This window comes from Ceratotherium simum, chromosome X (genome assembly GCF_057802395.1).
Source record: "Ceratotherium simum simum isolate JZ-2026a chromosome X, ASM5780239v1, whole genome shotgun sequence".
NCBI classification, from domain to species: Eukaryota; Metazoa; Chordata; class Mammalia; order Perissodactyla; family Rhinocerotidae; genus Ceratotherium; species Ceratotherium simum.
In genome coordinates this window covers 95,779,211-95,805,608 of record NC_141940.1, presented here as the reverse complement: position 1 = coordinate 95,805,608, position 26,398 = coordinate 95,779,211, and the positions used below count along the sequence as shown (strand labels likewise).

Here is a 26,398-nt window from a genome sequence, read left to right as displayed (position 1 = left end):
TGCTCTGAAAAAGAAGTTTTCTGCATAGTAGAGTAGAATTTTATATTCTATCCGGTTTCTTGAGAAAACTTCTTGCGAAGTAATGCTTCAGGTCTTGAACCTTGTTGAAATTGACTTTCATGAAAGTAGACTATGTGTTTAGGACTTTTGGTAGATGGCAATATATGTGGAAGTAGAAGGTAGGTAGTTATAATATAGTGGGCTTCTTTTTTTTACCAAAGCATCAAAAGTAGATGTTTCTAGACATTGTAAATGTTCCATCTTTACTACATGTCAAGATTTTGTTCAGAGAATAAACCTTACTGCTTTTTCGGTTTTGGGGTTTTTTTTTTTTTTTTTTGCTGAGGAAGATTTGCCCTGAGCTAACGTCCGCTGCCAGTCTTCCTCTTCTTGTATGTGAGCCACTGCCACAGCATGGCCACTGACAGATGAGTGGTGTAGGTCTGCACCTGGGAGCAGAACCTGGGCCACCGAAGCGGAGCACGCCAAACTTAACCACTAGGCCACTGGGGCTGGCCCGAAACCTTACTAGTTTTGAAGACTTTGATTACCTTGACTATTTCCAGAGGATCTCATACAATTAGAAGTCTATGACACTAGCACACATAGAGTCCAGGATCTGGTATGGAAATGTTAGTAATTAATATTAAAGGGAAATTACACAATTTCTTATTCCTCCATAACGTGCCTCAACTTTCTGGAAGAAATGTCAGTGATTCCCAAGTGGTTGACAGCAATTGTCAGAGCAATTGCTTCAGCTTTCTTGTGCTCCAGGCCACAAATCAACTTGACCATTTCTGGGTCATACAGCTTTTTCCAATAAAATTGAAAAAATGAAAAACTGTCCATAGTATTTTTAGGACAGTAGGTGCTTTTTAAGTTTTTTTTGCTGCCGTCTTTCATTGCAAACTTTTTCACCCATTGTATGCTGTATTGAAAGTAAAACCAAAGAGTTTACTAGCTTTGTTTTATTTTTTAATTCTTTTTATAAAGGAATTTCCAACTGAAAGGGTAGATTTTCTTGAATTTCTGTCTGAAACTTGCATAACATGCTGATGGTAATAACTGTTATTGTAACTTTATTATATAGAGTAGCATCTTGTGTTACTCTAACTTCCTAGGTAGAAATTAGTAATATAATTTATTTTTATAACAATATTTTTTTCTCCATAATGACAGTTTTCAGTATAACAGGAAGGAAATTGAAGAAAAAGCTTTATCTTAGTGATTAGTTTATGTTCACAGACCCCTCAGGTCAGTCTATGCTGTGATCAGAAATTGCTTCGTTGTGTATGAAGATTGGGTGAAGGGGTTGTGATGAAGAATTATTTGACAGCACATTTTTTTTTTTAAAGAGTCTATTTATTTATTTTGTTTTTGTGAGGAAGATCAGCCCTGAGCTAACATCCGTGCCAGTCTTCCTCCACTTTATGTGGGACGCCACCACAGCATGGCCTGACAAGTGGTGCGTCGGTGCAAGCCCGGGATCCCAACCCTGGCCGCTAGCAGCAGAGTGCACGCACTTAACCGCTACGCCATGGGGCCGGCCCTGACAGCACATTTAACAGATCATTTTTTTTTTTTTGGTTGTGTAAAAGGAAAGTTTATTTTTGTGGGGAAAATAGGAGATGGGTAGAAACCACCAGTAATTAATTAGTAGACTTCAGGTTGCCTTTTTTTTTTTTTTTTTTTTTGTGAGGGAGATCAGCCCTGAGCTAACATCCGTGCTAATCCTCCTCTTTTTGCTGAGGAAGACCAGCTCTGAGCTAACATCCACTGCCAATCCTCCTCCTTTTTTTCTTCCCCAAAGCCCCAGTAGATAACTGTATGTCATAGTTGCACATCCTTCTAGTTGCTGTACGTGGGACGCGGCCTCAGCATGGCCGGAGACGCAGTGTGTCGGTGCGCTCCTGGGATCCCAACCCAGGCCGACAGTAGCCGAGCGCGTGCACTTAATCGCTAATCTACTGGGCCAGCCCCAGGTTGCCTTTTAATTATAAAGGATTAATGACTTTTTAACTGGCTTAATTTCCTTTGGTTAAAGTCAGCAGTGATATGGGTATCTATGTGTATAATGCATGCTTTTTCTTAATTTGCAGACCATGAAGACTATGACCCACAAACTGTGAGGCTGGGAAGTAGATATAGTCATGTTCAAGAAGTCCAAGAACGGCTTAACTTCCTTAGGTTTGTTTTAAACAATTAGTGTTGCTCTCTTTTTAAGACACAGATAAAGAATGCCAAGTTAATATACTATATAGCTAGGTCTTTGTTAGGTGGCCTTTTTCCCTTGCCACCTTTTATTTTCCAACATGGAAATCATTGCCTAAAAGTCAGAAAACATTTCCCTATGTGTTCATAATTAAATATATTAAAACTATTGGCTATTAAAACTATGTGTTCTTTGCAATATTGGAAGAGAACACATTTAAGCTTTGGTATAGACTTCTGGTCGTCTTGTTTGTTTACGCCGAAAATATGTTTATTTTTTAAAGAACAAATTTTCATATTTTGACACAACCAACTAGAGAACCATACTGACTTTAATGATATCATAGACACTAAGGAAATGGGGGCAACAAGGCTGCTGGAGCAGCACCCCAAAAGAGTGGTTTGAGTCCCGTTGTGCCTTGTTTATCCTAGCAGTGGCTGACAAAGGCAGTCTGAAGTCATGTGTTAATCACGTTATTCTGATGGGGATGAGGAAAAGATGTTTATTCCCTAAGCTAAAGCTAAATGTAGTCTCAGGCTAGATTTGCTCAATGATAATTTAGCTTTTAATGATTATACCCTTATAGATTTGAAATTAAAATTTTTGATGGTGAGAGGTTTCTTGTGAATTCAGAAACCACATCATATAGCAAAAGAGCTTATTCAGATCATAAGTGTGCTAAGGGAACTGCCAGATTATCAGTGCTTCAGAAAGTCTGTTTATTATTTTGATACACTGGGGGATTTTCTTCTGGGCTATGTTAATTATGGGCTTAGGTTTATTGAACTATGTGCTTGCTTTCTGGGAAACATTTACATAGGTATTTAAATAATTTTAACTTGAGGAAAAACTCTAGCCACCAGATTTTAAGAAATTTGACATTTGTTTAAAATGAAATGTTTTGTGTGTGTGTGTTTTGCTTTTCAACCACCTGACTAGAAGGACCTGCCTCCCCAGAATGAGAATCACTGCCATAGTGAGCCATTGTTACCCATTGGCGTGTGTTGTATCCCTTAGATTTCTTAGGACAGAAAAGTGGTTATGAGTCCTTTGGCTATATTCAAGTTTGGAATCAGAGGACCTATTCTAGTTGCTGCTCTGTTAGTACCTAGCTACATGCAGCTCACTCAAGGGAAAAGAACCTAACTTTACCCACTGTACGTTTGACCTGTGTTAACCTTTACATTTGCATTGAATCCTCATAGCAATGCAGTGAGGGAGGTATTATGCCCATTTGATTAATAAGAAAGCTGAGATTCACATGCTTGTTTGAAATCACATAGCCAGTATGTAATGGTGTTGCACTGCTCAACCAAATCGATCTGACTTCGAAGTCTGTGCTCTATTAGACTAGTGATTTTTCAAACCTACCTTGGAGCTTTAGGCTTCTAAGGAGCTTCCTCCAGGATTTCTGAACAAGCAGTGGGAGTTTTATTCCCGTTTCTCCTTTCTTTCCTCCTCCCAACAACTGGAGCAGCTCTGCTTTTATTTTATACATCAGACTTCCGAATGGAATTTTTGCTTGAAAAAAATTTTCTGCTGTTGTCTTTGAAAAAAAAACAGCTACTACTAAACTTAGAAAACAACTGCATTTTATCATTACATTGGACCTCAGTTTCTTATGTGTAAGTTAGAGGTAGCAAGGTTAGGTAGGACTATGTGCTAGAAGCCTTCTTCAGGCTCAACAATCCTGTGAAAATATCAAAGACCCTAGGATTGAGATCCCAAAATGCTTTGAAATGGAGAGGGAATCTATTGACATTAAATACCTGCTCCATACTCTGTAACTGGGCATGGAGCCACCATAATGTTAGCTAAAAATTATGTGTTATTCAGAATAAAATGAGGCGTTCTCTTTCTTTGTCATTCAGAGATAATGGCAGACATGGTGGGTGGATGAATGCTGAAAGAAATAGAAAACTTAGTGAAGAAGGAGACTGTAGTTGTAACAATTCACCTTCATTACTGTCTTATTTTAATGACCAAACCAACAGTCACAAAACTAAGAAGACCCTAGAGAATATCACTGAATAATGGATAAGCCTCCTGTTGACTATTGACATAAAAAGTTTAAATCATATGTAGGTTATTCTGTTTAATGTGGCCAGGTACTTAGTGATGGATATTAGATCATCATAAAGTATTAAAATTTAAACAATTTTAACTCCTAAATGTTAATGAGTCGGTATCTGTGAAAGTCGCTTAGAATACCTCATTCTCCAATGATGATATATAAGCAGAATGCTAAAACTCAAAGAACCTATTAAATATACTTTCAAAATGGCTGGTTTCAAAGATTAAACTGTTGAAATTCAAGAAACAAATCTTTTATTCAGTTTAGGTCCAATCATCTAGCAGAGTTCCTGGCACATCGTAGGTGCCCAGTATGTACTTGTTAAATAAATGAATTAACATCTAGTATTTTTTAATACCAGATAAAGTTGAGAAAAATGTTCTTTTAAGATGTCAATAAGAACTGACATCTGTTTATCTGTAGTTAAAATATAATTGTGATAAATGGATTATTTCATATATATGTATATTTCATGTATATATACACACAGTCTTTCAGGATAAAAATTATGTATATCTAATTGCTAATTTTTTATGTTTTTCCAAGATTTTTATTGAAGGATGGCCAACTGTGGCTATGTGCTCCTCAGGCAAAACAAATATGGAAATGCTTAGCAGAGAATGCAGTTTACCTTTGTGATCGTGAAGCCTGTTTTAAGTGGTATTCCAAGTTGATGGGGGATGAACCAGACTTGGATCCTGATATTAATAAGGACTTCTTTGAAAGTAATGTGCTTCAGCTTGATCCTTCCCTATTAACTGAAAATGGAATGAAATGTTTTGAGCGATTCTTCAAAGCTGTGAATTGTCGAGAAGGAAAACTAGTGGCAAAAAGGAGAGCCTATATGATGGATGATTTGGAGTTAATAGGATTAGACTACCTTTGGAGGGTAAGTGAAAAGTAGGAACTTTGTAAACAGTTGTATCTGATGTAGTTTTTCAAATAGGTAAGGAATCACAATTTTGCATATAAAGTGTATGTATGTATGCTGCTCTGATGCTTGTCCCAGAAGGTGGTGATCATCTTTATCTTATTGTTATGTCATTTGTCATTGGGTTTTTTTTCCTCTCTCTCTCCTTTTCCCTCCCTCTTCTTCTGCCACACTGGTGTTCCTTTTGTCTTGGCTTAGACTCTATTCCAGATATGTTTAGAAGTGCACTAACCATACAAATCTTTTATGCCTCCCCATGGAAGTTATTGTTTTTCCCTTTTTTTCGTTCACTGTAGATCTGTTTCTTCTTCACTGTTAATTTTAGGTTATTATACATTTAATACTAATATAAATAGAGGATAGAAGAGAAGACTTAGAAGGGATTATGAGTGTATACTTTATCATCACTGTTTAACTTGATATTTTTAAGTACCCGAGGGAGTAAAATATTATTGTCTATTTAAGGCTCATCTTTCCACCTTTATAGTAGTGTGTATATTAATTGAGATATAATTGACATATAGCATTATTTTAGTTTCAAGTGTACAACATAATGATTTGATATATGTATATATTGCAAAATGATCACAGTAAGTCTAGTTAACATCTGTCACCACACAGTTACAATTATTTTTCCTTGTGATGAGAACTTTTAAGATTTACTCACTTAGCAACTTTCAAATGTGCAGTACAGTATTATTAACTGTAGTTGCCATGCTGTATGTTACATCCCTAGGACTTAATTTATTTTATAACTGAAAGTTTGTACCTTTTGACTCCTTTCACCCATTTTGCCACTCCCCACCCCCTGCCTCTGGCAACCACCATCTGTTCTTTGTATCTATGAGTTCAGTTTTTTGTTTGTTTGTGGTTTTATTGTCGTTTTTTTAGGTTCCACATATAAGTGAGATCGTATGGTATTTGTCTTTCTCTGACTTATTTCACTTAGCATAATGCCCTCAAGGTCCGTTCATGTTGTCGCAATATAGTATAACGTAGTATTCATATTTTTAAAAATCTGATCTGTTAGTAGCAGTTTATATTTTTTTTGGGATATGAAATATTTTTCTTGCAAACAGACTAAGATTTTTACTGTGGTATTTGATTGTTCAAACTTTTTCATTAAATAGGCGGTTTTCAACATTTTTAAACAGCAGAAACCCTTTTTAAAAATCAAAATTTACGCAACACTGTAGTTGAAATGAGAAAGGAAAGCCTTTTTTTTTCTGCTCAGTCTCCCTGTGCTTCACCCCCTTCCCCATCCCCAAGCCTATTATAGGGATCAGCCCTAAGACACTTCCTCAAAGCCCTCGAGTTCTGCACATAGTTTGAAAAACACTGATATAGTTAGATGAGTGATAAAGATCTGTAGAAAATAAAGATCTGTAGAAATGGAGATTAAGATCTGTAGAAATGGAGTAGGTAGCCCTTTATACTAAACTGTATTTCATGTAATCTTTTCTTTCCTTTTAACCAATTTGAATTCCTCCTTTAATGTCTCACAGCTAGGCTACCAAGGTGTTGAATTCCAAGGTTTTATAGTACTGGTCAAAGCATATTTTATCCTTAGTAACATGTGTCTTCTATTCTTAAATTCCTTTATTCAAAGACATGAGTTTTGCATTTTTTATTCTTTTTTTTTGGTGTGTTTTCACGCTTAATTTTACTTGATTTACTTGATTATCAAAGTCAGTGTACCCTTAAATTAATGAATACTGTATTAAAAGTAACTGAAGGTATGGTTTGAATTGAATTAAACCCATTTTAGTTTGATGCCCAACTGAAATATTTCTCTTTTTTTTTAATTGTGGTAACATTGGTTTATAACATATAAATTTCAGGTATACATCATTATACTTCTATTTCTGCATACATCACATCATGTTCACCACCCAAAGACTAATTACAGCCCATCACCACGTACATGTGGCAAATCATCCCTTTTGCCCTCCTCCTTCCCCCCTTCCCCTCTGGTAAACCACCAATCCAATCTCTGTCTCTATGTGTTTGTTTTTTGTTGTATTTTGAAATATTTCTTGAGAGGTATTTACACTCGAATCTTTTTGAATCTAGGTGGTGATTCAGAGTAATGATGATATTGCCAGCAGAGCTATAGATCTCCTTAAAGAGATATACACAAACCTTGGTCCAAGGCTACAGGTCAATCAGGTGAGGATTGACATGCATTAAAAGTTCCACAAATTAGAATTCTGATTGAAGAACTCTTTTGCTGATAGGAATTTTTTCTTTAATTCAGAGTTAACTAGAAATTGTTTTGTTTCATCGTTATTAAAAATATACGTAAAAATATTTAGTCCATATTTCTCTCATACAAAATGCTGTCTAAATGAATCTTGTTTTGGTGTTTATCTTGAAATGATTATTTTGATAAGGAGGGCGGATATTCTCAGTCCACCCTCCTTATCTGCGAGTTCTGCATCCATGGATTCAACCAACTACGGATCAAAAGGCCTACGATGGTTGTGTCTGTACTGAACGTGTACAGACTTTTTTTCTTTTCATTATTCCCTAAGCAATACGAAATAACAACTATTTACATAGCATTTACATTGTATTAGGTATTATAAGTAACCTGGAGATGATTGAAAGTATACGGGAGGATATGCATAGGTTATATGGAAATACTATACCATTTTATATAAGGAACTTGAGCATCCACAGATACCAGGGGACAACTGCAATTATGGCAAGAGATTTTGACTGAATGTCTTTTGATTCTGACACCTAATCCTCAAGTTCTTTTTTTGAGTATCTAGTTTATACTTGTTAACTTACATAAATAACTCTACCTTCCTTTGACAAAACATCGTGTTTTATTATCAATATAGACTCTCTGATTAAATGTGATCATGGTTAATTGAGAGCTACCTTTAAATTAGTTGTTGCTGTCGTTAATTGGATTGTTTAAATATATATATATTTAATTTTTACATTTCAAAGCAACTTGAACTGTATTTGGCTCGTTATTTGTAGGTGGTGATCCACGAAGACTTCATTCAGTCTTGCTTTGATCGTTTGAAAGCCTCATATGACACATTGTGTGTTTTGGATGGTGACAAGGACAGTATTAATTGTGCAAGACAGGAAGCTGTTCGAATGGTTCGAGTATTAACTGTGTTAAGAGAGTATATAAATGAATGTGACAGTGATTATCACGAGGAAAGAACAATTCTACCTATGTCAAGGTTTGTGGATAACTGATCTACTAGTGCTGTTTTCTTAATTATTTGGTATTTTCCTAGCCATTTAATTTTCAAAAAGTGACCATGTAGATGAAAAAGGAGAGTGGGGAAACTTTTTGTTTTTGAAAATGTTGGTATCTTGGCCATTAAAAACATTTGCATCTTATAGAATTTTTTTTTAATAGTAGATCTTTGTTCGTTTTCCAGGATCTGTTTTGTGTTTGTTTGTTGTTGTTTTTTTGGTAGGGCATTCTTACTCATTAAGTCTAGTTTCCTCTTTTTATTCTTTTTTTGCCATTGACTTTATTGCCCGTTAAGTGGTGTCAGGGATATTTTGCAGTTGAAGCGTTTTGATGCAGTTCCTTTACACTGTTAAAAATAATAGCATAGTCAGATTGGAAAGTAATTGGAAAGAACTCTAAAGCCACTTTGAGAGATAGCCAATATAGCAAGAAATATTTTCAAATGGTCTACTAACATTTCTCTTAAGGTCTTACTATTTAGTAATTTAAATAGTATTTATAATTTAGACATGTCTATAGAATGAGTGACATTAGTATTTATTTTAAAATAGTTCATGAAATTATTTAAAGTCGCTCCTTGAATATCATTTTTGTCTTCTGTATCTTACCTGCAAGAAGATAATATGCCAACATAAACATCATTTTGGGGGATGAATTTTGATATTAAGAATTTTTCAGAAAAAAATGTACATCATAGCATTTTTGTTGATAGTCTCAAGATGAAGTTTTATCTTTCACATTTAAAAATAGTGAGTTGGGGGGACAGCCCCATGGTTTAGTGGTTAAGTTTGGTGTGCTCCGCTTTGGTGACCCAGGTTCACAGGTTCGGATCCTGGGCACAGACCTACACCACTCATCAGCCATGCTGTGGTGGTCACCCATATACAAAATAGAGGAAGATTGGCACGGGTGTTGGCTCGGGGCAAATCTTCCTCAAGCACAAAAGAGGAAGAGTGGCAACAGATGTGGGCTCAGGGCGAATCTTCTTCGCCAAAAAAGAAAAAAAAAATAGTTGAGCTTTTATAGCATAAAAATATTGAAGTGTTATTCTTGTCTCTTTTAATTTCTTAAAACTCAGACACCTCATTTTCTGCAACCATAGGTACAGGAGTAACAACAATGGAATATGATTGTTGTGTTTTGAAGATTACTTATAATGTTTGTAGTTAAAAGGAGCAGTAAATTTTTTTTCAAGAGCCTAAAAATAATAAATATCCTTAACTTAGTTTCTCTTGTTTAATGAGAAAATGCTCAGTATTAAATTCCTAGCTTTATATTCTTTGCAAGAAGATTTGAAAGTGGGCTGAATATGATGATGTTTTACCCTTTTTTCCTGCAGAGCTTTCCGTGGTAAACACCTCTCTTTTATAGTTCGATTTCCAAACCAGGGCAGACAGGTTGATGACTTGGACGTATGGTCTCATACAAATGATACAATCGGTTCAGTACGGCGATATATTCTCAATCGTATTAAAGCCAATGTAGCCCATACAAAAATTGAGCTCTTTGTGGGTGGTGAACTGATAGATCCTGCAGATGATAGAAAATTGATTGGACAATTAAACTTAAAAGATAAATCAGTAAGTATCTATAATTAACTTTTCAAGAAAATCAAACCTGAGACTATTTTTCATTTCACTAGTCAAGTTTCATTCAATAAATGTTAACTGAGCATCTGTTATGTGTGAGGCTCTGTATTAGGTGTTTGGATTATAGCACTAAATAAGACAGGCATCATGGTACCTACAATATAGTAGAGGAAAGGATTTCTGAAAACAAAACTATTTAAGTGGTTATGTTAGACAACACTTATAAATTGTATTTCTAAAAGTATAGTGTGTAGTTTTTTTGTTTATTTGTTGGTATGTCACTAACTTTTGTTTTGTGTATTTCTCCTTGTCTTTGATACTAACATAGTATATCATTTTCAGCTAATTACAGCCAAACTTACACAAATAAGTTCCAATATGCCTTCAAGCCCTGATAGCTCTTCTGATTCCTCAACTGGGTCTCCTGGAAACCATGGTAATCATTACAGTGATGGTCCTAATCCAGAAGTGGAAAGCTGTTTGCCTGGGGTGGTGAGTAGATAGTTTTGAGCTACTGTATTCAAGGCATTATGCTAGGTTCTTCGAGAATCTAGAAGTATATAGAATAGTTCTTTTTTGTTGAGGAGCTTATAATTTAATGTGGCAAAATATCAAATAACTGTACAGTTAACCATCAACTTCGGAATGGATCCCTCTGAAAGGTGATTTTTAACTTGGTTAAAATTTAAAACGACATTTCCCTGTAGATACAGTATTATTATGTTGACATAAAATTAATCTATTATACAGCTTAATTAACACTATTTTATATATAAATTTAGAAAAATACCACTGTATTTAATAATACCAGCCACTCCAGTGTCAGAAGGATTGGCTCCCTGCAGCAGTTGGATTAGGAATTTAACTATTAGTGGGCATGGGAGCCTTTTGTATGTACAGAATCTAACTTGTATGTAGTGTGAAATAGTTTAACAAAGTAGTAAAAGAGCTGTCACACAGAAATTACTGGAGGTGGCTGGATAATGTATTCAGTCTGCATCATGAAGGATTTGTAAAAGTGAGAAGATGCGGAAGGCAGGCCATTTCAGAGAGTAGAAATGACAAAAGCAAAAGTGTGGAGATTAACAAGCAAATTTATTTGTGGGCTTTTCTGTGGAGGTGTAATTTACAGGTAAATATTTTGTGTATTTTGCATTCTAGATAATGTCACTGCATCCCAGATACATCTCTTTCCTTTGGCAAGTTGCAGACTTAGGTAGCAGCTTAAATATGCCTCCTCTTAGAGATGGAGCAAGAGTACTTATGAAACTTATGCCACCAGGTAAGAATTTTTTTAAAAACTAATAATGTCGATAAAGTACATGCTGGACAATAATGGGATATGTTAGCAAATTCTTTTCCTAGATGGAACATGCTTTGTGGTATAGACCAGAACAGGAGTTGGCAAACTACAGCCCACAGGCCAAATCCAGCCCACTGCCTGTTTTTGTACAGCCAAAGAGCTCAGGATGTTTTTTACATTTTTAAATGGCTGAAGAAAAAAATCAAAAGAATCATATTTTGTGATTCATGAAAATGATATGAAATTTAAATTTTAGTGTCCCTAAAGTTTATTGGTGTACAGCCACTCTCCGTCATTTACATACTGTCTATGGCCTCTTTTATCTTAAAGCAGCAGAGCTCAGTAATTGTGGCAGAGACTATAAGGCCTACAAAATCTTAAATATTTACTGTCTGGCCCTTTACAGAAAAAATTTGCTGACCCCTGGACTGTATTTTAGGTCATGTGTCGTCTATAGCATTGTTCCTTTTTTGTTCCTTAGAAACAAGCACTTAACTCTTAACTCCCACATCCTCCCAGTTTTTGTTTGAATTCATATTCAGCATTTACATTTTCAAGAGTGTGTGAAAAGTAGTTCACTGGAATACTGACAGCTTTTTTTCCTGGATTTCATAATTTCTGCTTTTCATTTTTTTGATTTCCCATACACCTATTGGCAATTCTTCCCACATATGCTCTAATAACCTCTGAAAATAATTTTCCATTAATATGTGCATTATATAATCTGTCAGCTCCACTGTTATCCTAGAACTTTTCTTCCTTCTTTCATCTGATTGTTGGCTACACAGCTACCGTTGGGGGGCTTCTTTCTTCAGCTTTCCTATGGTGTATCCCTATTCACTGGCTCCTATGTCTTGGGCCTTTCTTGAGGTTCTCTCTCATTTTGCTGAAGCACGCCCTCCTGCACTTATCTCAGAAAAGGTACATGGGAGATGGTTTTATTTGTTTTTGAGACATAGCTTATCTAAATGCAGCTAAACCCCCACATTTGATTAGTAGTTTGGGTATTGACTTGTAAGTTAAAAATTTACTCTGTCTTGCTGGTAATGTTGCTGGTGTGAAGACCAAAGCCCACCTGTTTTCTGTTCCTTTGCATATGATCTTTGTTTCTGGAAGTTTTGGTTTTATGATTGAGTTTTGAAATTTCATGATGAGGGGTGGCCCCGTGGCTTAGCGGTTAAATGCGCGTGCTCCGCTGCTGGCGGCCCGGGTTCGGATCCCGGGCGCGCACCGACGCACCGCTTCTCCGGCCATGCTGAGGCCACGTCCCACATACAGCAACTAGAAGTATGTGCAGCTATGACATACGACTATCTATTGGGGCTTTGGGGGGTAAAATAAATAAATAAAATTATGAAGAAAAAAAAAAGAAAGAAATTTCATGATGAGATGCCTTGGAGTAGGTCTGTTTTGTGGTGGGGCTAGAGATTACTAATTGGTGAGAGAGATGTGTTCTTCCTTTGCTAATTTTTTCTGAATGTTTTGCTTTTTGTATGTCTTTGAAATGTCTATGACTTTGGTGTTGAATCTACTAAATCTGATTTTCTTACTTTTCTTTCTCCTTTCTCTTGTTAATTTTATTGCATCTTCGGGGTTGTGTCCTTAGCTCTTTCCAGCTCTTCTTTTAACTTTTTTTTTTTTTTTAAAGATTTTATTTATTTATATTTTTCCCCCCAAAGCCCCAGTAGATAGTTGTATGTCGTAGCTGCACATCCTTCCAGTCGCTGTATGTGGGACGTGGCCTCAGCATGGCCAGAGAAGTGGTGCGTCGGTGCGCGCCCGGGATCCAAACCCGGGCCGCCAGCAGCGGAGCACGCGCACTTAACCGCTAAGCCACGGGGCCGGTCCTGCTTTTGACTTTTTGCACCCAGATGTTCTAGTGTTAAATTTTCAAGACCTTCCTGCAAGTGATCCTTTTCCATATGATTTTGTTTTTCATGAACACATTTCAGTATTTCTGCTCTAATAATATGTGTTTTCCTCTAAAACCTAATGTTCTGCAAAATTATGCACTAAAAGTAACAGGGCTTGTTGAAAAAAGGAGAGTTGGGGCAGATCATTCAATCCTGTACAACTTGAAAAAAAAATTTTTTTGTGTGACATTTACAGCCTTACCAAAAAGTTAAAAGTATATTTTGAGAACTTTTTTGGGAACCATTTTAGAGTAATTTGCTGATCTGATGTCCCATCACCCTTAAATACTTTATTGTCTGTTCCCAACAAACAAGGATATTTGTCTCTGTAACCAAAATACAACCATCTAAACGAGGGCATTAACATTGATTCATTACTACTATCTAATCAGCAGCCCCCATTAAAGGTTCTTCAGTAATCTCCTTTAGAGCAAAAAGATCCAGTTCATAAATCATGTATTGCATTTAGTTGATATACATCTCCTTAGTTTCCTTCTGGAATAGTTCCTCATTCTATCTTTGACTTTCATCATCTTGACACTTTTGAAGATTATAGGCCAATTATTTTGTAGAATATCCTTCAGTTTAGATTTATCTTGTTTTCATCGTGGTTAGATTCAGGTTAGGTATCTTGCGAGGGAACACCACAGAAGTGAAACTCTGTTCTTCTCAGTGCTTCCTGTCACATTGTGGGCAATTTCTGTTTTTCCCATTACTGATGGTGGTCGTTGTTGACCACTTGAGTGTTTGCCATGCTTCTCCACTTGAAAATAACTCTTTCCCTTTGTAATTAAGTATTTTGGGGGGGGGTGGTACTTTGAAATCATTTATGCTGTTCCTTCAATTCTAGTCTGATATCACAAGGTTCCTTTTAGTCTTCTCCCTTTCCATATTTGTAACTCCCTTCTCTGACAGTGAGCAACCTGGGTCCCATTACCCTTCGATGTATTTTCCTATTTAATCAATCCTCTTTATGTAATCAGTCATCTCTTCTACCACCGCTTTCTCTGTGTGGAAGGACTCTGGCTCTCAGTTTATTGAGTTTATAAATTTTATATTCATTTGTGCTGGGCCTCAGTCTACCTCATGGACACCCTCCTCACTCTACCTGAGTTGAATCCTCATGCTGAGCTACCCCACTTTCTTCCTCTTCTACTTGGCATCTAAGTCCCTACATACGATTGCCCCCCCACCCCCCCATGAGTATCCTCCTCACCCTGCTTGGGCTCTAATGCCCTAGGCTAGGCAGCCCTTTCACATAGAGTTTAAACAGATTGCTAATAAAAATAATTAGTATCTTCAGAGGTAACTTGGACAGCGCACGCAGGTAGTTCAGTGTGGCTGAAGGCTGCCTCAGGAGATAATAAAAAGACGTGAAACAAATGGAGAGAAAATGCTGGCTTGACAGTGCTGACATAATATAGATGAAGTGGAACTCTGAGACAGATGGGCTACCATTAACGTGGGCACAGGACAAGGTAAAATCGGCCAAGAGTCATGCAAGTCTGGGAGTTCACCTCCCAGGGTGAGTCCCGGGTACAGGTGCTAACGTTTAATTTTCCTAAAAGAGTTAAAAGGGATTCTTCCTGTGCAGCTGCTAGGCTGAGGGGTTTTTGTTTGGTTGGTTTTGGTTTTGGTTGTTGGAAATGACAATTCTTGTCCTGCTATACTGATTCCCGTTGCTTGGGGGAAATCACATATGAACACACTTCACCATTTTACTGACATCATTCTATTTGCCAATTGAATACGAGCTAATTAGGGTTATAGACACATGTTACAACATAACAGACTGTACTTATTTCTCTGGAGGCTATTACTGATAGATGTTTTATTTGTTTTCTTCTGTTTCCTGCATGTCTCTTGTGTTCATAGAGTTTCTTTTTTTTTCCTCTATTAAAGAAAACTAACTTTTTCTATTGAAATAATTTCAAACTTACAAAGAATAGTACGATCTCAGTTACCCTTCCCCAATCAATAGTTGTTAACATTTTGCCATAGTTGTTATATCAATCTTTCTATGATTTTTTTCTAACCTTTGGAGAACAAGTTGTAGATACTGTATCTTTTTATCCCTAAACACTTAGAGCTTTCTAAGAACAAGGACATTCTGTCATTACCACAGTATTAATCAAAATCAGAAAATTTAACATTGATACATTACTGTAATCTAATTTATAGACCTTACTAATATTTTCCTAGTTTTCCCAATATTGTTCCTTACAACAGTGTTTTCTGGTTGAGGATCCAATTCAGGTTCATACTTTGCATGATTAGCTAGTACATCTCTTTAATCTGGAACAATTCCTCAGTCTTTGTCTTTTATGACCTTGATGGTTTTGAAAAGCACAGATCAGTTTGGTGTTGAATATGGCTCTTTGGATTTTGTCTGTTTCCTGATGATTATATACAGGTTGTACATTTTTGACCGATTACACAGGGCATCACACCAGGAGGCACATGTCAGTTTGTCCTTTATTGGTGACATTATCACAGACCACTTAATTGATGTCTGCCAGGTTTCTCCTCTGCAAAGTTATTTTTCCTTTTGTGGAGAGATGCTTTGAGACTGTGTAACTCTTTTTCCTCATCAGACTTTTACTTACTAATTACTGCCTGAATCAGTTTTTCCTATGATGGTTGCAAAATGGTGATTTTGTTTTAAGTTGATCATTCTTTCTACATTTATTAGTTGGTATTCTACTATAAGGTAGAGCTTTGCCTTCTCCCCTATTTATTATGTGTTATAACTATTTACTCATGGATTCTTATTTTATCCCTTGGATTATGACCTTTATAATCACTATTTATTTATTTTTGCTGAGGAAGAGTCGCCCTGAGCTAACATCTGTTGCCAGTCTTCCTCTATTTTCTCTGTGCATTGCCACCACAGCATGGCCAATGACAAGTGGTGTGGGTCCACACCCAGGAACCAAACCCGGGCCGCCCCAATCATTATTTTGATGCTCACTTGTCCCAGATGTGGTCAGTGGATGGACCCCTTGTCTTTTTTTTCACATGGACCCAATGCCTTTTTTATACAGTCTCATCATTTTTTGAGTACTTGATTACTTTTCTGGCACAAGATGGTCAAAGCTCTTCTAGTACTTTCTCTATCGCAGCCCTGGAATCAGCCATTTCTCCTTTTAGTGAGAGAGGGTATTTAGAAACCAAAATCTGAGGGCTAAATTGTGCTCATTACTACAGGAATGAAACAAGGAAATGTTTCTAGGCCTTTTCATGGGACTGAGGAAGTAATACATACAGACGTCTACATCAATTTTTGTATCTATCTCTATTAGGAAAAAACAAGCATAGGTTCACATCCAGCTTCTTAGTCTCTCTCTATTCCATATTCGTATCTATCGCTACATTAGTGAGAAATCTGCTTCCCAACTTATAATTTATCTTTTTGCTGGTGGGGGTAGGTAGGGTAGAAACTTGCTTATGCAGACTTCAGCCACTCGGTTAAGTCTTTGATTGATCTGTAACTTCCCAAGAACCTTGTGGGGTACTAACAGGTATACTCTGCCCCTCCCTCTTACCCCACAAGTGTTTCTTGGTTCAGCTAAGCCAGCTATCTATCTTCTATCCCCTCTATACCTTCAATAATTCACTGACATCTCTCTAGTGTTCCTTCATCTCCTATTTGTATGTCCTTTTGAGTTTACATATTTTATATTCATTTATTCTCACTTCAGTGGTGTTTGTGGACGCATTTCTGATAAATACAGTTCAATATTGGTCAAGTTACTTTTTAAAACTGTCTTGTGTTTTCATTATTGCCTTTTTCTAAAGTAAATACCCTGTTGACTGAAATTTCCCATCTTGCGTTCTGATTCCTATAGGACAGATTCAGTTCAAATATTACTTAGATTCTTGACTAACGTTTCTGTCAATGATTTAATTTAATCCTTATCAGTTGTATCGTTTAGAATTTGTATTTTATTTTCGAGTATCTGCGGAACAGTTGTTGTTGCTTTATGTATGCAAATTCAACCTTCACAACATATTTTAAAACAAACCCATCTCAGAATCCCTGATCTTGTGATTTGAGCATAATGCCACCAGATGGCGAGAGTGACTTCTCGCCAGGCAGCTCAAGCAGGAAACTTAAGAGGGTGCTTTGTTTCATATTTTATATAATCAAAGTATAGTTCCTAAATTTGAAATAGCCAACTTTGAAAAAGCCAGTAATGATTGTATTACAGTAGACAAATCATAGACTTTGGACTCAAATGGACTTGAGTGCAAATCCTGCTTCTTCTAGTTGCTACTTTGTGGCCTTACACATAAGTTTTCTTAGTTTTCAGAGCTTCCTTATCTGTAAAACTGGACTTAATAACTATTTCACAGAATTGCAGGGATTAATGGGGTGATGTATGGAGAACGCCTAGCCTAGTGACTGGTATTTAATTAGTATTCAACAAATGTGAACCTACTCTCTATCACTATGGTTGCTACACACACATGTGAGTCTACACACACACTCTTCTTTAAGGAAGGAAGCAGGGGCTCTATGAAAAGGAAATAGTTGTAAATTTTGTTTCTAGCTGTGTAGCATTTGAGGAATCATTTATTGTTTGTGCACACATGCATGTATTTGAAAGAGGGGGGGCCAAGATGGAATTAGTAGCTTTTTTTCTAGTCATTGACTTTACCTCTGTTAGTTCATTCTGAATCTGCCTGAAGTCAAGCACTTCCATTATCATTTGCTATTAAACTTAGAACTTTTACATTCTTCTCTGTAGGTAATTTAATCTCTTGTAACCTAGACTGTACTCAAGAGCTCCTTTGACATTTCCCTATATACATCAGGAAAACAGACTCTTGCTTGATACTGAGTGGTTAAAAGGTATACTGCTTTGCCAAGCAAAATGACTTGTTTTTCCTCTTCAGAGCTTCTTTTTTCCCCAGGACTTTGGTCTAACTAATATCTTAAAATATGCCAAAGTCTGTTATAAGCACTTCACACTTGTTAACTCATTTAAACCTCACAACGTTCCTATGAGGGAGTTACTGTTTTTATATGTATTTTAAAGATGGGGATGGGGCTGGCCCCGTGGCTTAGCGGTTAAGTGCGCGCGCTCCGCTGCTGGTGGCCCGGGTTCGGATCCCGGGCGCGCACCAACGCACCGCTTCTCCGGCCATGCTGAGGCCGCGTCCCACATACAGCAACTAGAAGGATGTGCAGCTGTGACATACAACTATCTACTGGGGCTTTGGGGGAAAAATAAATAAATAAAATTATAAAAAAAAAAAAAGATGGGGAAACTGAGGAACCGAGAGATGAGGTTACTTGACTCAGGACACACAGCTTAAACGGCAGTTCTAGGATTCAAATGCATGCAGTTGGGCTTCAAAGTTTGTACTGTTAACCTGTGTGTTACTGTTCATCGTTTTCTGTACTTTTAATAATAGACTGCTATAATCATATAACTGATTAGCCTAAAATATCTTTTAAAAAGACTAGAAAGGAATAAACTAAAATCTTAACTATATCTGGATGACAGGATTATGAGTGGTTTAAATTTTTCTCTGTTTTCCATATTTTGTAAAATGAGCATGTGTATAATCAGGGACCTAAAATCATTTAGGTTCATGAAGGCTAAAGGTGGAATGGCTGCTAGTGATCATTTGGTCAGCTCCCTCAGGTGAATGAACTATAATCCAACAACATTAAATGATTTGCTTAGAATTCACTGCTTCCTTTTCTTAGAGCTCTTGTTTCTTTTCTCCTACTCCCTTTTGCCTCCATCCTTCACTCAGAATATTTTTAAACCAAGCAAGACATTCTCAAATATAGCATGAGAATTATTTTGTTTTTAGAGAGTAATTTGGTGATATTTGTCAGAACTCTTGGATCATGTAGTTCTTTGTGCTTTCAGGATTTTTTCCAGATAAAATAATTGTAAAGATTTAGCTGCTAGGATCTTTAAGTATTATAACAAATTGGAGGGCCGGCCCCGTGGCGTAGCGGTTAAGTGCTCGAGCTCTGCTACTAGCGGCCCGGGTTCGGAACCCCGGGCGCGCACTGATGCACCGCTTCTCTGGCCATGCTGAGGCCGCGTCCCACACAGCAACTAGAAGGATGTGCAATTATGACATAACTATCTACTGGGGCTTTGGGGGGGAAAAAAAGGAGGAGGATTGGCAATAGATGTTAGCTCAGAGCCCATCTTCCTCACACACAAAAAAAAACAAAAAAAAATTTGGAAAAAGCCTAAATGCCCAATAATAGACATTAAACTTGGTATACTGGTAAAATGATATAATGTCATTTTAATCATTAATTAAAAATGAGAAAACGGGGGGAAGATTGGCAACAGGTGTTAGCTCAGGGTGAATCATTCCCTGCCAAAAGAAAAAAAAAATGATATAGGGGATAAATATTTAATGACCTGAGAAGATATTCACAAATGTTATATTATAAAAACTTAATATTTCATTTAGTTATATTTCACTGTGCCTTCAGAATAGGGAAAACCAGCAATTTTAACACAAGTTGAAGATTTTTTGATACAATATTTCCAGGCCTGTAAAAATTAGCTCACGCTAAGAAAATTTATAGTAATTTTCAGTTATCTTTATTTTATTCTCCAAAAAAAGCTTTTACTTAAAAAAAAATTCTTCTTTATCAAGTGGCATTTTAATCATAGGGCATTTACCATAGAAATAATTTGATTATAAAAGTACTTTCTAAAGTCGATCGACTATTCTTAAGTTTGAGTGGTAGCTAATGCTTAATTGTATCATGGGATTATCTTTTTTTACTGTGTCTTTTCACTGTGATTTAAAAGAAACTCATCTTGGGCTGGCCGCGTGGCTTAGTGGTTAAGGGTTCAGATCCCGGGCACACACCAACACACTGCTTCTCTGGCCATGCTGAGGCTGCGTCCCACATACAGCAACTGGAAGGATGTGCAGCTATGACATACAACTATCCACTGGGGCTTTGGGGGGGGGAATCAATCAATCAATCAATAAAAATAAAATAAATAAAAGAAACTCATCTTTTAATATTATGACCCAAAAAATCAAAGCTATGCTTACTCCTTGGTGAACATTAGACACTATCCCTTTTCTTTCTTTCCTTCTTTTTTTTTGCTTTTTAAGGTTCCATTGCCTCTTTGAGTAGAACAAACCAGTTAATGCATAGTGTCATGGAAGCGAACAATAGAGAAGTTGGAGAGAAGAGCTTGTCATTTTTTCTATTTTGTTATTTTCTATAAGAACTACTTCCTTTTGAAGTGTATTGTATTTTTTCTGTCTCCATTGGCTGAGGAGAGCATGTTTGTTTGAGGTCCCTGAGTAGAGGAGACTGCTTCCTTTCTGTTTGGGTTGACTGATTAAGGAGCCCTGGTTGATTTTGATTTCGATTTTTCTTAAATCCAGATCTGGTTATGTCTTATGAAGTTGGAGCCTTTAACTCAACTGAATTGATTGTTATTCCGTGCTAAAGTAGTGTTCAGAATATCAAAAGCGAAATATTAGGAATGCATGAATTATGTTTTGTTTTAAAAAGACTGTCTTTTTTTTCTTACAGATAGCACAACAATAGAAAAATTAAGAGCTATTTGTTTAGACCACGCCAAACTTGGAGAAAGCAGCCTTAGTCCATCTCTTGACTCACTTTTCTTTGGTCCTTCAGCCTCACAAGTGCTATACCTAACAGAGGTTGGTTTTTTCCTTTTAAATTTATTTCATAGTCTTTAAATTTGACCTTTTATATGGTAGTATGAAGAACATGGATAAAATTGTAATGACATATTTTTGAAATGGTCAAGAATGTCTTAGCAATGGTGATAGGGAAAATAGAAGTTATCTTTTTAGAACTTTTTAATACAATCCTTCTCCTTTTTTTTCCAGGTAGTCTATGCCTTGTTAATGCCTGCTGGTGCACCTCTGGCTGATGATTCCTCTGATTTTCAATTTCATTTCTTAAAAAGTGGTGGCCTACCCCTTGTCCTGAGTATGCTAACCAGAAATAACTTCCTACCAAATGCAGATATGGAAACTCGAAGGGGTGCCTACCTCAATGCTCTTAAAATAGCCAAACTGTTGCTCACTGCCATTGGCTATGGCCACGTTCGAGCTGTAGCAGAAGCTTGTCAGCCAGGTGTAGAAGGCCTGAATCCCATGTCATCGGTAATACAGACGTTTTAAAAATCTTTTTATAGTAATAGATGGTAATTTTTAAAGTTAAACTCAGCAACTCTTAAGTATAGAGTTCAAAGTTGATTCAAAATGTTTCAAGTTCCATTCCAGTGGCACCTCATTTTAGAGGTTTTTTTCTATTAAATTATATTTGTATTAAAAGTGCAAATGCTTTTCACTGATTACACTGTAATTTGAGAGGACAGTTCCCCACGGCCCCCTTAAATCCTGTTTGACTTTTAATTATTTTAAACCTAATAAAAATTCCAAATCAATCTCTTATTAACTCATACTTGGCAGATAGATAAAGACACAAGTGGTAATAAAGATATAATTGATTTAGCCTGTTGCCAGCCTCTCTTCCCACCTCGACAGGCTTAAACTCCAGTTCTGAGCTTATTCTGACTCCGTCTTTGCCTTGGTGGCATCTTTGATCCATTTCACCAAAGCCAGAATTCAATGCCTATTTATGAGAGGTCAAGCTAGGCATTTAATTCTTTTTTTGCGTGTGTGAGGGAGATCAGCCCTGAGCTAACATCCGTGCTAATCGTCCTCTTTTTGCTGAGGAAGACCGGCTCTGAGCTAACATCTATTGCCAATCCTCCTCCTTTTTTCCCCCCAAAGCCCCAGTAGATAGTTGCATGTCATAGTTGCACATCCTTCTAGTTGCTGTATGTGGGATGTGGCCTCAGCATGGCCAGAGAGGCGGTGCGTTGGTGCGCGCCCAGGATCCGAACCCTGGGCCGCCAGTAGTGGAGCACACGCACTTAACCGCTAAGCCACCGGGCCGGCCCTAAGCATTTAATTCTGACTAAAATTTGAATTCTTTTATATGCAACATAAGTGATAGTTTACCAAGTTACGGATAGAAGATAAAAGCTTCAGGAATATAGATTTTCTTTTTTAGAAATGACTTAGATCTTCGGGAGTTTGGAGTGTTCATGATATTATTCTGTAATATTCAATATTATTCCGTAATAATGAAAAAATTCCAACATATATTTGTGATAATAGCACTTATAGTAGTTTTAGGTGTGATAATGATACTCTGGTTATGTTTAAAAGGAGGAGCCTCCCCTGCTTTTTAAAAAAATGTTAAAATATTTGCAGATGAAATAATGTGATAGTCTAGGATTTGCTTCAAAGTAATCCTGGGGTGGAGAGGTGATGGAAGGTGAGGGAGAGAGGTTAGATAAAACAGTTTTGGTCCTGTGTTCATAATAGTTGATGCTGGGCAATGTGTGCGTGGGAATTCATAATACTATTCTCTCCACTTTCAAATATGTTAGAAATTTTCTGTTAAAAAGGATAAAGGAAAAGATGGCCTAAGTCTTACATTGTTTTGTATTGAGGGTCCCATGTTTGTTAGGATAAGAAAAGTGGTTCTTTTTAAGATAAAAACAGATTTTTAGCATGATCCTTGACACAGGTGCTTAATGAAGCACACAGAAAACAATTACATGCTTTCCTCTTTCACTTTTCTCCAGTTTATTCAGAAAATGTGCCTCTAGATACAAAGGTACATAACAGCTTCTAATCTCAAGGAGCCACACAGTCAGTAGGGAGCTAAAGGCAAAATTAGTAAAACAGACATGTCTTAAATACTATTGTAGAAATTCTTACACTATAGAGAAGAGGAGTTAGAATTTGAAAGGTGGTCTGAATTGCCTGGCTAATAACCACTTAAAAGTAATTTGTTTTTTCTTATGGATTTAAAAACTTGGTTATACTATTACGTAAAATACTGGTACTTTTCATACATTACTGCTTTCATTCTGTTACTGATATTCCTTAATTTTTCTCCTTTTCAAAGAATTTCATGACTAGAGGGAATGGGAGCAGGTTCTGCCCAGGAGCATGCATATAAAAGATGTGGAATACTTTACTGAATCTCTAGATAGGGTTGGAACCAGTTGGTTCAGTTTATCCTTTACCCCTACAAGTTATGGTGATCCCAGATGTAGAGACACCAATTGGATTGATGTAGAATGGGGGTTTGCACAGGGATAATGTGGCATTCCAATGCACAAGAAAAAGAGGAAGCCTCTTGTTGGCGATGTCAAGTGCTTTTTTTGTAAGTCACCATGGGTTCTACAGTATGGAAGGAGGTCATCTTGAGGGAGTGGTGATGGGGGAGGAGTAAATGGTTGGGTCTGGTTATGTACAAATTATTTACTCCAAGTAAAATGGTTGTCTTTTTTCAGGTCAACCAAGTTACTCATGATCAAGCAGTGGTGCTACAAAGTGCCCTTCAGAGCATTCCTAATCCATCTTCTGAATGCATGCTTAGAAATGTATCAATTCGTCTTGCTCAGCAAATATCTGATGAGGTTAGTGTTAAACCTTTGAAATCCTGGAAGGTTCATTTTCTACTTTTGATCCTCTGTTTAATTTAGAAGGAGCCCTTATCACAATTTGGTGCTTGATTTTCCTAGGCCCACTCAACTTTAATCACTGTCTCAGTCTAGATAAAATTCCTGTAACATGAATTTTATCTCATATTAATATTTTCTGATTTTGATCATCTTTATGTACAATAAACAGCATCATTTTAAAGTATATAATTCAATGACTTTTGACAAATGCATATATGCGTGGAACCACTGACACAATCAAGATACAAGACATTTCCATCACTGTTTCCGTACGCCCCTTTACAGTCCATTTTTCCCTCTACCCCTGGCCCCAGGTAACCACTGATCTTTTGTCACTATATAGTAGTTTTCATTTTTTAGAATTTTATACGAGTGTGTGTTCTTTTATGTCTGGCTTCTCTAACTCAGAATAATGGCTGAGAATTATCTGTGTTGTGTGGACCATTGGTCCATTCCTTTTTATTGCTGAGTAGTATCCCATTATGAATATTCCACATTGTATTTATCCGTATAGTTGATGAAGGACATTTGGATTGTTTCCCCTTTTTAGCTGTGAATAAAGCTGCTGTGAACAAAGCTGCTGTGAACATTCTGTTCAGGTGTTTGTGTGGACATAGATTTTTTATTTCTCTTGGGTAAAAAAAACTAGGAGTGGAATGGTTGGATCACCTTTGTAGTCTTTTTAAGAGTCTTCTGAAAGTAGTACAGTAGTGCCCCCTTATCTTCAGGGGTTACGTTCCAAGACCCCCAGTGGATGCCTGAAACCTTGGATAGTACCAAACCCTATGTATACTATGTTTTTTCCCATACGTACATACCTATGATGAAGTTTAATTTATAAATTAGGCACAGTAAAAGATTAACAACAGTAGCTTCTCTTTGGCATATTCGAATTGCCAACATCACTACTCTTGCACTTGGGGGCTGTTATCAAGTAAAATAAAGGTTACTTGAACACAAGCACTGTGATACTGAGACAGTCAATCTGATAACTGAGACTGCTACTAAGCTGCTAATGGGCGGGTGACATAAACAGCATGGATACGCTGGGCAAAGGGATGTTTCACGTCCTGGGCAGGAAGGCAAGAGATTTCATCACACTACTCAAGATGGTGCACAATTTAAAACTTACGAATTGTTTATTTCTGGAATCTTCCATTTACTATTTTCGGACCCACGGTTGACTACAGGTAACTGAAACCGCAGATAAGGGGGGTACTACTATATAGAGCCAGATAATAACTTGGAGAGCATACTTTTTGGTGTTGCTGTTAAACAAGAAAATGGGACAAAGGCAACTTGGGGACCTAAAGACAGTGGTAGTACTTCACAGCCATTCCTGTTTCCTTTACGAGGAAAAACATTTTTGCTTTTCTAGTGATTATTCCACTCTCATACTCTATCAACAGTTTTAATTACTCATTATCTTGCAGGCTTCAAGATATATGCCTGATATTTGTGTAATTAGAGCTATACAAAAAATTACCTGGGCATCAGGATGTGGGGCATTACAGCTAGTATTTAGTCCAAATGAAGAAATCACTAAAATTTATGAGAAGGTAAGAATTACTACAGAAATATATTCCTTTTAAATAAATGTTTAATTGTACGTGAGGCTGAATTATTATGTCTGCTATCTTTAAAAATCCAATCATTTGCATCTTAATGGTTGAAAACTGGTAGCTATAATTGAGAATACAGTAAAATTTTACTTTGAAAATAAAGTACTTCAGAACCCTGCCATGAGGCTCTTTTTTTTTTATTTTAATATACAACAGTCTTTTTCTGTTTCTCACTGGAATCAGATATAATTGTCTCATACTGAATTTGCTTTCTCCCATTCTCTTTCTTCTTCTTTCCTAATCTTTCTGTCCTGTGTAAATTTTGGTTTAGGTAACTATCAGTTGTGGTATGATGGGGTTTAAGTATTTTTGATTCTCTTAAAGCAATCAAAAGTAGAAAGAATGTTAGCCAATTAGGTATCATCCCTGACCTTCCGTTAGATTAAGCAAATGATTTACAGAAGAGAGGCTGTGTTTGACTCTGGTTTCTTGTCATTTGTACCTGCCCCTGATAGCCACTGCTGCATATTTAGAAGAGGAAGTTAAGTTATAGGCACTTTTACAGCTTAGTAGAGCTTCCCTCTTATGGCCAACATAACCCTGATTTGCCCGGGATATATTGGTGTCCTATAGTATTTGTCTGGTATAGTGCTGGGTATTCATTCAGCTAATATTTGAATGCCTCTTCATTTTCAGGCATGTACTGTAATTATTTTTGATAAAGTAAGATTAGAATTTATTAGCTACCTACCCAAGTATATTTTAGGTTGTAAAACCTTCAAAACCTTCCTGAACAATTGTCCCAGACAATTGCTTTCAAATAAAACGATACTATAGGTTAGCTTACATAATAGAACCTAGTCAGAAATACCTAATTGCAGTGGCACAGTGCTTCTTGAGAAAGGAATGATTGTTGGTTCAGAAGGTCTCCAGGAGCCTGAAGCACAAAGAAGCTGGTGATATGCTCAGTGTGTTCCATTGGCCCTCTTTGGGACATAGCAAAATACTGAAATTAGACTTCATGGGCTATTATAGTCATTTCTATACTATTCCAAC

The 26,398-nt window shown here is 36.8% G+C and overlaps 1 protein-coding gene across 6 annotated transcripts in view; it reads left to right on the top strand.

Moving 5' to 3' along the window:
- Positions 1–26,398, top strand: part of USP9X (ubiquitin specific peptidase 9 X-linked) — a 171,921-nt gene that overhangs the window by 104,826 nt on the left and 40,697 nt on the right. For all 6 annotated transcript variants that reach the window (XM_087426854.1, XM_087426852.1, XM_004435026.3 and 3 more), the window contains exons 15-25: positions 2,100–2,187; positions 4,833–5,175; positions 7,291–7,386; positions 8,212–8,423; positions 9,783–10,023; positions 10,375–10,524; positions 11,194–11,314; positions 20,795–20,925; positions 21,118–21,396; positions 23,610–23,735; positions 25,214–25,339. In XM_087426854.1, coding sequence (XP_087282980.1) covers positions 2,100–2,187; positions 4,833–5,175; positions 7,291–7,386; positions 8,212–8,423; positions 9,783–10,023; positions 10,375–10,524; positions 11,194–11,314; positions 20,795–20,925; positions 21,118–21,396; positions 23,610–23,735; positions 25,214–25,339 — 1,913 coding nt within the window. The remainder of the gene's footprint in view (positions 1–2,099; positions 2,188–4,832; positions 5,176–7,290; positions 7,387–8,211; positions 8,424–9,782; positions 10,024–10,374; positions 10,525–11,193; positions 11,315–20,794; positions 20,926–21,117; positions 21,397–23,609; positions 23,736–25,213; positions 25,340–26,398) is intronic.